This window comes from Anas acuta, chromosome 1 (assembly GCF_963932015.1).
Source record: "Anas acuta chromosome 1, bAnaAcu1.1, whole genome shotgun sequence".
Taxonomy (NCBI): domain Eukaryota; kingdom Metazoa; phylum Chordata; class Aves; order Anseriformes; family Anatidae; genus Anas; species Anas acuta.
The window spans coordinates 69,193,580-69,206,269 of record NC_088979.1 but is presented as its reverse complement, the minus strand read 5'-3'; the positions used below and the strand labels follow the sequence as shown (position 1 = coordinate 69,206,269).

At 37.4% G+C, this 12,690-nt stretch overlaps 1 protein-coding gene across 4 annotated transcripts in view; it reads left to right on the top strand.

Moving 5' to 3' along the window:
• Window positions 1–12,690, top strand: part of HERC2 (HECT and RLD domain containing E3 ubiquitin protein ligase 2) — a 109,751-nt gene that overhangs the window by 84,367 nt on the left and 12,694 nt on the right. For all 4 annotated transcript variants that reach the window (XM_068681418.1, XM_068681426.1, XM_068681398.1 and 1 more), the window contains 11 exons: window positions 125–250; window positions 1,194–1,349; window positions 1,498–1,613; window positions 1,741–1,939; window positions 4,440–4,654; window positions 5,358–5,535; window positions 6,651–6,812; window positions 8,455–8,546; window positions 8,960–9,099; window positions 9,915–10,102; window positions 10,717–10,914. In XM_068681418.1, coding sequence (XP_068537519.1) covers window positions 125–250; window positions 1,194–1,349; window positions 1,498–1,613; window positions 1,741–1,939; window positions 4,440–4,654; window positions 5,358–5,535; window positions 6,651–6,812; window positions 8,455–8,546; window positions 8,960–9,099; window positions 9,915–10,102; window positions 10,717–10,914 — 1,770 coding nt within the window. The remainder of the gene's footprint in view (window positions 1–124; window positions 251–1,193; window positions 1,350–1,497; window positions 1,614–1,740; window positions 1,940–4,439; window positions 4,655–5,357; window positions 5,536–6,650; window positions 6,813–8,454; window positions 8,547–8,959; window positions 9,100–9,914; window positions 10,103–10,716; window positions 10,915–12,690) is intronic.

Sequence of the window (12,690 nt, the reverse complement as noted above, 5' to 3'; positions counted from 1 at the left end):
CTTCTGTATTTGGAAACGATTTGTCACAAAACTAACTGTAGTTTGGTAAGTTACTAATTTTTTGTTATTTATATAACTTGTTGCAATGCATAGACAAATGTTCTCGCTCTGTGGTTTCTCCTAGAGTTTCACAGGGAGTGCTTTAGCTGCTTTGGTTAAAGGTCTTCCAGAAGCTCTGCAGCGACAGTTTGACTATGAAGACCCTATTGTGAGAGGTGGCAAACAACTGCTCCACAGCCCTTTCTTTAAGGTAATGCAATCAGTAAAGAATTAATTGCACAAGTTATTCTGGATTTTTTTTGTGATACTAGCTCACGTGGTAGTGATAGAGAAAATTCTTGTGAAGATTGCTCGTAATTGTGAAAAATGGGTCTGAAGTCACAGATGAAATTGCATAAAGATTAATCAGAATGCTGCTTCTAAAAGGGGAACCAAATATGCAAATACAAGATCAGGAGTACCTAGCTAGGCAGAGGTAGGTAGTTCGGAAAAACATCTTGAAAGTATAGTAGATTACAGTTGAAGCCGTGTTTTTGACAACTGATTTGAGTTTCCCTAACAGGAGTATTGTATATTTTTATTTGTTTAAATACCCTGAAGATGTTCCTGACCTCTGGTTGGAAGAAATAAAAATGCCTTAAAAGTAAGGCTCTTTAGTTTTGGGTCTTGTACTTCAAAATGCAAAGAGCTGAGGAGGTCTAGGGAAAATCAACAAGAGTAAGAAGGCTGGAAAAGCCTCCCCTGTAGTAAAAGTTAAAATAAGAGGGTTTATCTATCTTAAAGTCTTCCAGTAAAAGGTTTTACAGAGAAGTAATCTATTGTTCACCATCTTCACCAGTAAACTAAATTGATTTCATTAGTGGAAAGAGTTTAGAAATGGAAGGTAAAAAGTTCAGCATGTGTCATTTGATGTTGACAAGATAATTAATCTAGGAGTATTTTTCACAGGGGTACTGTGAAAATTGTTGGATTGGAGGAAGAAATTAGATAGCTAACTGTGTGAAATTGTCTGGGTACACCTGATGTTGCCCAGTCAATAAGAGTAATGAAGATGGATAGCTCTTGATGTCCCCTGTACTTTACACTTCTTTGAGACTGTGTTCATGCCCTGCTGGTCTGAGCTGTTCTACTACATCAAATGCATATTACTCTTTATTACACATTTTTGATGCATCCGTTTCGTTTGTCTGCAGGTGCTTGTGGCTCTCGCATGTGATTTAGAATTGGACACTCTCCCTTGCTGTGCAGAGACACACAAATGGGCTTGGTTCAGAAGATACTGTATGGCATCCAGGGTTGCTGTGGCTCTTGATAAAAGAACTCCATTACCTCGCCTTTTCCTCGATGAGGTATTGCAGAAATATTTTAAATAGCTCATGGAACATGTGAAAATGTTTCATTTATAAGAATATGCTGAGATTTGAAGTGTTTTATGTCAACTATGGTAGGAGTAGCTGATAATTGGAATAACATCGTTTAATCCAAAATATTTTACAGGTTGCAAAGAAAATCCGAGAATTAATGGCAGATAATGAAAATATGGATGTTCTTCATGAGTGCCATGATGTCTTTAAGAGAGAACAGGATGAACAGCTTGTCCAGTGGATGAATAGGTTATTGATTTCAACTGTCACTTGTTTTGTCTTGTGATGCTTCACTCTTATGCAACAAACAACTTTTTTTTGTGACTTCCTAGAAGCTCTTTTATAACTTTTTTGTTTTGTTTCAAATTTTATGTAGACGACCTGACGATTGGACACTTTCAGCTGGAGGCAGTGGAACTATTTATGGTTGGGGTCATAATCATAGAGGACAGCTTGGTGGGATTGAAGGGGCAAAAGTCAAAGTCCCAACTCCGTGTGAAGCTCTTGCTACTCTTAGACCAGTGCAATTAATTGGTGGTGAACAGACTCTGTTTGCAGTGACTGCTGATGGAAAAGTAAGTGTACAGTAAATAATTGTTTATTAAACTCCCTTTAAAAATTTCATCCTGTTATTCAGAATGAGTTAGGCCAAGTCAGTAGTAATATGTGTATCCTATTTAATAAATGAAATATATCTTTAAATGAAACTAAACTGAACCAACTCTGCTGGTACAACACAGGAATTCAATGTTCAATCGAATTAAATGCTTGAAACAAGACATGAATACTTTAGTTTTCAATTCAGAACTGTGATCAGATTTTGGAAAACAAAGAAGAACAGAAACAACAGGCTCATGGAGTCCCATAAAACAGTACAGACAGTAAAATGTGATGGTGATGATGCCTTCCTGGCAGAAGAGAGTTATAATTAGAATCTGAGATTATGCAGGGCTAACTAAATGCCTTTAAGTTAGATATTGCAGGATTTAATTTGTAGATGCTTAAATCCTCAGTGGAAAGGAGTACCATGTAAATATTTAGGGTTAGGTATAAGAGAAAAAACTAAGTTTGTGGATTTGAAAACAACTTAATTTTGATACAGATGGCAGCTTTGTGTAGAGGATGTGATTGAGATTTTTAGCTAGACTTCTTGTAACAGTTTCACTATAGTGTATGACTAGATTAATGTTTCCGTCCTAAGCAGTCAGTATTATCCTTTTTAATGATTCACAAAAGGATAAGGAACGGATTAATTGCTTGACATCATTGTGTTGAGACAACTACCTTTTGGATAGACAAGAAGAGTAAAAAATGGTACTGTGTTTAAAAACTGTGTGTATGTATGTATGTATGATGGAATTGGAAGAAGCAATTGTGTTTACATGTGCTTAATTGCAAGGAAGAAAGAAAGCTACAACAGTAATGCTTGAAAGAAATGTGTGGGTGATAGATGATATTGTAATACTATCACACACATTTATGGTTTCTAGATACTTTTACAAAATCAGCATTAAAATTTAAAATAAAATTCATTAGATTAGTGACAGCTCATACTGACTCCAATATAGCCTTATTTTCATTCCGGGCATGAGAGGTACTAAATTTCATTAGTTCTACTTCCAGGTACAAGTAATTGAATGTTTCTGGGGGAAGGAAAATTAAATGCCTAGCAGACTAGAAACTGTGGCTTATGGCATAGGATTTAGAAACTTTGAAAATGTAAAACCTTCTTTAAAAAGTTCTTATTTTAAGGGGAATATGTGCAAACAGAATCACAGAATTGAAGGGGTTGGAAGGGACCTCGAAAGATCATCGGGTCCAACCCCCCTGCCAAAGCAGGTTCCCTAGAGCAGGCTGCCCAGGTAGGCATCCAGACAGGCCTTGAATATCTCCGGAGAAGGAGACTCCACAACCTCCCTGGGCAGCCTGTCCCAGTGCTCCGTCACCCTCACCGTGAAGCAGTTCTTTCGCATGTTGGTGCGGAACTTCCTGTGATCCATCTTGTGAACGTTACTCCTTGTCCTGTCCCCACAAACCACTGAAAAGAGGTTGGCCAAATCACTCCTCTTTTCAGAGGGAAGGGATTTTTAAACCATTTTATCTTTTTTATTATGAAACTTGTATTTCTCATGAGGCTTGAAAACCTAGAGCAGAATTTTCTTTGCATAGTTGTATAATAATATTTCACTGGTCAATTTTTTGGCAACACAGATTGAAACTGGTGACAAGAAATCGCTGTGCTTAGTACTTCCTTGATTAAGGTTAGATTGTATTGCAGTAAAAAGAAGTGTGGAAAATGGTTTTTCAGAATGCATTTACATGCACCTGACAGGGAATGTTGGAGCAGGCTAGCATAAATTCCTCTTGTGAAACTGAATAGTTGCATGCTACCTGCAGCTACTGAGTCTGCCTTGTTTGGGTTTGAAAGGTATTCTGAATTGCCATGGGAAATAGCTCCTGTGAGTGTAGAACAGTTGATTAACAAAATCAAGTCACAATTGCATATATAGGTAGAATTTTCTCTTTCTTTCTGGACCAGCTTGTAGAATTGGAAAAGTAGATAGTTTCTAGAAATGTAAAACCTTCTTGAGGTCTTAAAGGGAAGCTGAAGGCTTTAAAGCTAAGCACAAACAAAGTGGTTATGAAGAATTTAATTATGTGTCAGGTCATCTCTGAAAGCGAAAGAACTTAATGTCTATGCAGTAGAGATGACATGAGTAAGAGTCCTTAGATGATAAATACGGTACCTGCAAAGGGGGAGAAGAGGTACACATACTGGAGGAGTTTGTGTTTGTTTGCAGCCAGCTGTTTCTGCTTCAGATTTTATGAAGAACTTGTTGCCCAAAGCCAGCCTACCTTTTCCATCTATGTTGATCTAGTAAGAAAAAGAATGTAACCTCTGTTTCAACTTTTGTCTTTGTCCTTAAACTAGTATAGAGGCAAGCAAAAAGCTGTTTTTTTCAGGCTTTTCTTTTATTTTATTTTAGTATACATTCAATAAGAATTCTTCTCTACAGTTCTAGTGAATGTTTTTCAAGACACAAATGAAATTAAATCGTATTCTTCATTTTAAAGCTGTATGCCACTGGATACGGAGCAGGTGGTAGGCTTGGAATTGGAGGAACAGAGTCAGTTTCTACTCCAACTTTACTGGAATCCATTCAGCACGTGTTTATAAAGAAAGTCGCAGTGAACTCAGGAGGAAAGCACTGTTTGGCGTTGTCTTCTGAGGGAGAAGTTTATTCTTGGGGTGAAGCAGAAGATGGTAAACTTGGTCATGGAAACCGAAGGTAATGCTTTGAGGTGTTATTTTGTTAAACTTCTAATGGCTGTCTATTATAGTTGCAATGTATTTAGGTGTTATATGAGTCTGTATGTTGAAGTGTTCATTAGTGATATGGGAAGGCATTTTTTTAGATTGGAGAACTACAAAATACTTACCAGATAAAGTTACTTGGATTTCTGTGACTAGATCCTGATAGATGCCAAAAGCCAGTGGAATTCTTTTGGAATTTATCTTGTGGTATGTGGAACTTCATGGCACTTTAGGAGGGAGCAGAACTGCCATTCTGCTTTTGATGTTCATATGCATTGTTTCCTATGTTAAAGGAGAAATTCTGTTGTGTTTGAGACAACAATATCCTGAACCAAAAAGAAAAAGGAATGTTTAAGTCCATGGAGAAAAGCAGTCCAATGCAATATACGTTATCAAAATTTCTAGTGTTAAATTGGACTGATCTTCTAGTGTAAATGCTTCTGTAATTTCACTTAACCTGTAATGCTTTAGTATAACATATGGTAAAATAATTCTAGTTTAATAATTAATTCATATTTCTGAATGAATAATGAAACACAAATCTTGAGGAAGTTAAACTGGAACAAAATTAAATTCTGAAGTAGATTCCCTTGTACTCATTTTATAAAGCTCTTTGTACATTGATGTATGTGAATGGTCTATCCTAAAAGTTCTCAAAATGATTATTTTCATTTCAGCCCTTGTGATCGTCCTCGTGTAATCGAATCTCTGAGAGGTATAGAAGTGGTTGACATTGCTGCTGGAGGAGCACACAGTGCATGCATTACAGCTGCAGGAGACCTTTTTACATGGGGGAAGGGAAGATACGGGCGCCTTGGGCATGGAGATAGTGAGGACCAACTAAAACCTAAACTGGTAAGAAACGTTTGGAATTCTGCACAGTTTTAGTCCAATTCTTAACTTCCGATTTGCAACTTCCAATTTCTGTGTATAAAGAATAGAAGGAAGAAGTGGTGGCATACATTTGTAGGAAACGTACTGTTGCTTTAGGAAACAGATTGAAAGAATGAAGTAAAAGTAGAGCTGTAAAGCTCGGCTAGAGATCACCAAACAACTTATTAGTAATTTGTTTAACCCTCTCTGTCAAGCAAAACAACATCTCTAGAGTGTGTAAAGGTCATAGCAGTTTACAATTTGTACAGATTTACAAGCTATTGTTGCTTCCAGTTTGGGTGGAGATGGGGGAGTGAAGTATCTTAAATGCACTTTAACTGCCTGCACTCCCTTCACATAAGTACTTTGCACTGAAAATAACCAGATGTGCTCATTCCCCTGCTCACAAAAGCAGGGTCTACCCACCTTTGTTATGCATCCTCCCCTTCCTTTCACTCCCACCCCCTTCCCACCCCATTTTCTTGGTTATTATGAAGGTAGCTAGTCTGTAGATGAGTTTGAAGTATGTGAAGTTGTGGATGATGGATTGGGCTACCTCTAATCCCTTATTTCAAGTAGGGGTATAGATTGGGAGGATGCAGTTCATGTGGATCAGTATCGTTTTACTTTGTGATTCCCAATTCCATACCTCATCACTAGATGGCAGCATTTCAGAAGTTAAGATGTTGATTAAATTCAGATAATGCAAGTGCTAGGAAATCGTAAACTACTAAAAGGCTATTGGGAAATAAGTGGTGTATACAGGAAACTGAAATTATGTGAACAGAACATAGTCTTTGAAAACCTTACATGTTTTGTGTGAGTTATTTTCCCTGACTTCTTCAGTAAAAAAATTTAACTTGTCAACCAATTAAAAAGAATAATCCAGTATTTTAAAATGTGTAGTCAGCTTTCATTTTGTTAGTTTGAAAAGAGCAACGAGCAAAGGCCTTTGACTTGAATTCATTTGCATGATCCTGTGGTATTTCAGACCCACAGTTCCAGTGAAGCACCTTTCCAAGCTGGGCTTCTTGTCTTTTATGAAACTAAATGACTGAGTCTTTTGTTGTAAACAAGAACTGATGATTGCTTTACAGGTGGAAGCTCTCCAGGGCTATCGTGTGATTGACATAGCGTGTGGCAGCGGCGATGCACAGACATTATGCCTTACTGATGATGATACAGTCTGGTCCTGGGGTGATGGAGATTATGGAAAACTTGGGAGAGGAGGCAGTGATGGCTGTAAAGTACCAATGAAGGTATTTGAATATAATTTTTTCATTGTTTTAGAAGCCATGAGGTTAAAGAGAACACTGAAAATAGATTCATTAACATAAGCAAGCTTCCACCTTCCTTGGGATATCAGGCTTCTTCTGTTGTTAATAATGGGATTTGTAGGATACAATGACTGGTCTTCAAGTTTTGTGCTGACTGAAGAAGTTGTACTTTGGTTTTCTTTTTGATGAAATTGCTGGCTCCAGGAATATTTCTTATTTTAACTGGTTCCTCTCTTAAGGTTAGATTTTTCCCAAGAAATCTTTGTATTTCATAGAATCATAGAATGTTTTGAGTTGGAAGGGACCTTAAAGACCACCCAGTTCCAACCCCCCTGCCATGGGCAGGGACACCTCCCACCAGACCAGGCTGCCCAAAGCCCCATCCAGCCTGGCCTTGAGCACCTCCAGACACCCACAGCTTCTCTGGTCAGCCTGTGCCAGTGCCACACCAACCTCTGAGTGAAGAATTTCTTCCTTATACCTAACCTAAACTTACCCTGTTCTAGTTTAAAGCCATTCCCCCTTGTCCTGTCACTACACCCCCTGACAAAGAGTCCCTCCCCATCTTTCCTGTAAGCCCCTTTTAGGTACTGGGAGGCTGCTTATAGCAGAGAAGAGTCTTCTCTTCTCCAGGCTGAACAACCCCAACTTCCTCAGCCTGTCTTCACAGGAGAGGTTCTCCAGCCTCTTGATCATCCTTGTGGCCTTCTTCAGGACTTGTTTTAATAGGTCTGTGGTGTTCTTGTACTGGGGGCCTCAGAACTGAACACAGTGCTCCAGGTGGGGTTTCACAAGAGCAGAGTAGAGGGGGGGAAAATCACCTCCCTTAACCTGCTGGCCGTGCTTCCTTTTGTTAGTAAAGTTGTGTAATACTACCTCATGCCATATTTCTCTGTACGTTATCAATTTAAGTCAATATCAATATTAATTCAAGTATCAGCACTTGAAACAGAGATGAGTGCTGTTTGTGTTGGAGAATAATATGAGTATGTAAGTGTATACCTGTGCACAGTGGATTTTAGATTCTTAGTCCAGAATCACATCTTTTTATGTAGATACAGGTGTCCACATTCAATTTCTCAAAGGACAAAGTCTACCAGACTATCCCAAATCATTTTTTTATTGCATGATGCAACACAATATGAAAGTAGCTTGTTTGTCTCATAAATCATCAGTCCCATAGCATTGATGGTAAAATGACACAAGGACCTACACAGTGAGTAGTAACGGTGTATTGCAGCTTTAAGTATTTTTTTACTGTCAGCAGAATCACATCCAATGTCAGAGGAGCTAGGGATGATTAATGTTAAGAATTTGGAGACAAAACCCTACCATTTTTACTAAGGAGCAATTACTGCAGGTAAAATAGTAGATAAGATCTTAAACAATTTTACAAGTCTGAGCTTCTTTTGAATGTTTAAGTAGTAAATAGTGGAAAGATGAAAGGAGTGGAATTCTACTAAAAGATCTATATGCATATTTTAATTCATAAGCGCATACACAGACACTTTAACACTTACACATCCTATTTGACTTACATGTAAGACATTCCTAAATACAAGGCAGTTGATGAAACCATGGCTTCCTTAATTAATTTTGATTTAATTTGCTATTATTTTTCTAGATCGATTCCCTCACAGGCCTTGGAGTGGTTAAAGTAGAATGTGGATCACAATTTTCTGTGGCTCTTACCAAATCTGGAGCAGTGTATACCTGGTAAATATCTTACCTTAGTTACCGTTCCAGTCCCTGACGTCAGTGAACTTACTGTTTTTGCAATTGGATGCTTGCAATGGATCTGTGGCCTAGACACTTTTAGAAGAAACAAAATACACATTGAAATGTGGTGTAAGGACCTGCACAGAATAAGCAGGAACCACATAGTGGGGTTTTAAGTATTTTTTTTTTCACTCTGTCAGCAGAATCACATCCATGTCATACAAGCTGGGGTTGATTAATGTTGAATAATTGGAGACAGAGTCATATTGTTTCCCCTAAATATCAAATATTTTTGGTTGTTGGACTATTTATAAATATATCTACAGGCCTAATATCAGACAGAGTCTGTCCTCCTGTTTTTTTTCTAAGAATACCACGGAGTTTTGAAATGTTTTATCTTCTCTGTGCAGGGGCAAAGGAGATTATCATCGGCTAGGCCATGGATCTGACGACCATGTTAGAAGACCACGACAAGTGCAGGGACTGCAAGGAAAGAAAGTCATTGCGATTGCTACAGGGTCTTTACACTGTGTTTGCTGCACTGAAGATGGTATAAAAATCAGATATGTTACTTAGTACTACATTTGGATGGGGAAAAATATTTTTTTAGTCAGATGTTGGTAGGCTGTCCTTGTTAAAAATACTGGTCCTTTATGTGCATGGGCATATTTTGTTTGCAGTTGTTGCATAAATCTTGAGTAGAAAGTATGTCATTGATTTACAATGATCACTTAAAAAATAACAGAAGACTTTTAATTGATAAAAATTAAGAGTTAAGTTTTATAAATATGGACAGTCAAAGAACAATACAGAGCTCTAAAAGTTACTACAAGTTCATCAAGGAGTTGAATGAATGGATTTAGTGTTTTTACAGGTTTTCTTTACCTGTTGAGGTGTTTTAACCTGGTAGATGAAGCATTGTGCAAACAGTACTGCTTCTTATAGAGTAGGTTGAGATACAAGATACTCTTTACAGCAGACTGTCTCCCAAATTTAAAGTCTGCACAGTAACTGGGTGTTATAGATGCTAGTGAAATAGGAGATAACTGTAGAAAATGAATGCTCAGAAATGAGGTTGATATTTTGAAAAGGTTTTTCTCTTCTGGTCTGCCGTTTCCTACTGCTCTGCAGCAGAACTTTGTTGTACACACTGTGAAGAAATAGATGCATCTAATACTAGCTGCTGTAGGGATGTAACTGTCATTTTTACCTGCAACAGATTGTGGTTTTCAGGGTGACTAAGGTCCTGGAAATCTTAATTACAGTTTAGAGCCTCATTTGATTAAATAGTTTATAAAATTTTATTTTAAAAAATCAGACAAACTTCTGTCTTGGCTTCAGAAATAATTACTTTTATTGTTTTAGGGGAGGTGTATACATGGGGAGATAATGATGAAGGGCAGCTTGGAGACGGAACAACCAATGCCATCCAAAGACCACGCTTGGTTGCAGCACTTCAGGGCAAAAAGATCAACAGGGTGGCCTGTGGCTCAGCACATACTTTAGCATGGTCAACCAGTAAACCTGCAAATGCTGGCAAGCTCCCTACACAGGTAATATTTTGGCTTACTACAATCAGATTCTAAAGGTACTTAGTATTCTTATTGTTCATCCTCTAGCAGACATATTTCTTTTCTAAATCCCTGCATCAGTTTGGTGTGCTTTGATTTGTTTTGAGCCGTTGTTTAACTTCCTTATTTCCAAGGAAAGATTCAGTTGGTAATCCAATACTGAACAGTAAATTGGAGGGAATTTTAATTCTATATTCTACCAGCGAGGATCTTCCTAGTGGGGTTCATCATTGCTTGCCTCACATTGAGAAGATTGGTTTTGGACATTCAGTTTTTCAGCTGTAATGATGGTGCATAATGCCTGGGTGTAGTGGTAAAGTATGTCTATGGATAAAAATAATTGTGAATTTTGGGATAACATGAATAGTCTGTCGTGTTTCTAATACTTGCAGGCAGTTTCAGTCTAGATAATTACTATTAATATGCTATGAATACTTTTTTAGACACAACTGGACTCTGTATTAAGTTTTGACAGAGTGAATAAGCAATACCTGAATTTAATACAGATTCGCCTACAAATCTTAAATTGTTCTGTTTAATAAAATGAAGTATATAATAATTCTAAATTACTTTTGGATATTGTTGCCTTATCGCAGGTTCCTATGGAGTACAATCATCTACAGGAAATACCCATCATTTCATTGAGAAACAGGCTTCTGCTGTTGCATCACATTTCTGAACTCTTCTGTCCTTGCATTCCAATGTTTGATCTTGAAGGAAGATTGGATGAAACTGGCCAAGGACCCTCAGTTGGGTTTGACACACTGCGGGGAATACTGATTTCACAGGGAAAGGTATTTATCAGGATAGTTTTTTAAGGCAGTGTAAGAGAAATGTACTGCTTGAACAGTTTCTGAAGAAAGTAGAACTGTTTATCTCATTTTGTTCTGTATGTTGCATGTCAAATATTTGCATTCCAATTATGCAAATATCTTTCTTCGTGCATGTGTTCCCTTTATTGTGTTCCCCTCTGTTTTTCATTATGGTTTTACTCTATCTTGTTCTTAAAAATAACTTTATATTGTAAGTCTTTTGTAGTGTAGGCAAATTTCTTTTAGAATAATCAGTAGGTACTTATTCGTGGGGGGTGGAACCACAAATTTCAAATGGTCATTGCTTTTGTATTTCAATTGTTACAAACAGGTGATGCACTGCCTGATTCAAAGCTCCGTGCAGGTTTTATGATTTTAGACTAGGGTTAAAGGGGGGGCAGTAGCCCTAGGAGTTCAATCTCAAATGGGTAAAGAAGCAGGGAATTTCACAGCAGTAAGGAAGGTTGGTCATGAGAAAGTCTAGATAATTAAGGTTCTTGAAGGATGCAACATTAATTCAAAACTTTAGATGTGGAAAAGATGACTGGTGTTCAGTATCATCATTGGTTTTGGATCTGTATTTTCTCACTGTCCTAGTAACTTGTCTAATCTAACAAAAAATGATAACAGTATAAAAACAGACAAAATCCAAAATCTGCAGGGGACAAAATCCATTTGAAACTAGAAGCAGTTAATTTTTCTTCTGCAGTACTGTTCTTTGTCAATAAATAAGACACAACCTGTAACTAGACTCCTTAGAATGTATTGTCTTAGTCTCTTTCTCTAGACCCCAATAAAATTGTGAAGTAAAGAAATCTGGTAGAACACATACTTCACATACCAAGAGAAGACCACACATTTTTTTCCATCAAAACCTGGACTGGGGAGGAAGGAAAGAGAAGGGATAGCTACTCTGTTCATGACACTTTCATACCTTAATGCTATTAACAGGGAGTCTTTAAGTAAATTAAATATGAGAGTCGGTGTGTAGGAAGCATATTTAATGTCATTTGCTTTAGAGTGTGTAGGACTGTTGTAGAAAGGCTTCAGATACAAAATGAAATATGGTAAAAGGTGTATTTTTTGTCCAAGGCATTCACTGGGGACAGCAGAAGTTGTGATGTTGTACTTGTATCTAGGCATTTAAGTCAAGCTTACCTTCAGAGATTCTAAAGACTTAAACAAAAAACCCACCTTCAAATTGAGAGTGTAAAATTGTATCCAAGTATCTGGCGAGTTAACCTCAGATATTTAAATTTGCATGAAAAGTTTTCCTTTTATTTTTTTGTTTATTCCTTTCCTTAGCAGAATGGTTTCTTCTTTGGCTTTTTTTTTCATTGTTTTTCTCTGACATTAACTGTTTGCCATATACATATGTTAGTGTGGTATAAATCAATTTATATTCAGTAGCGTGTTGGTTGCCTAGTAATAACTGAAGCTGGATGCAGTACAACTTTTCAAGCCATGATATTGAGTGATGCAGGAGAGACTTTTCCTCTTTACTTTTTGGTATCCCACGTGTTTCAGGCTTGAATTCTATTAGCACAAATAACATGCCCTTTAACATCTCACAGCTTCCTCTCCTGTTGCTCTTACTTGTTTGTTTTTGAGTATCTCAAAAGCATTTGATGCCTGTTTCCATGTCTTCTGAAGAGAGGCTACGAGGCTTTATGCTTTTTCTAGTGTTTTGTGATGCACTTGGAAGAAAACTGCTGAAGGCTGGTAGTACAGGATCAGTTTCTCTGTTCTGTTGAAGTC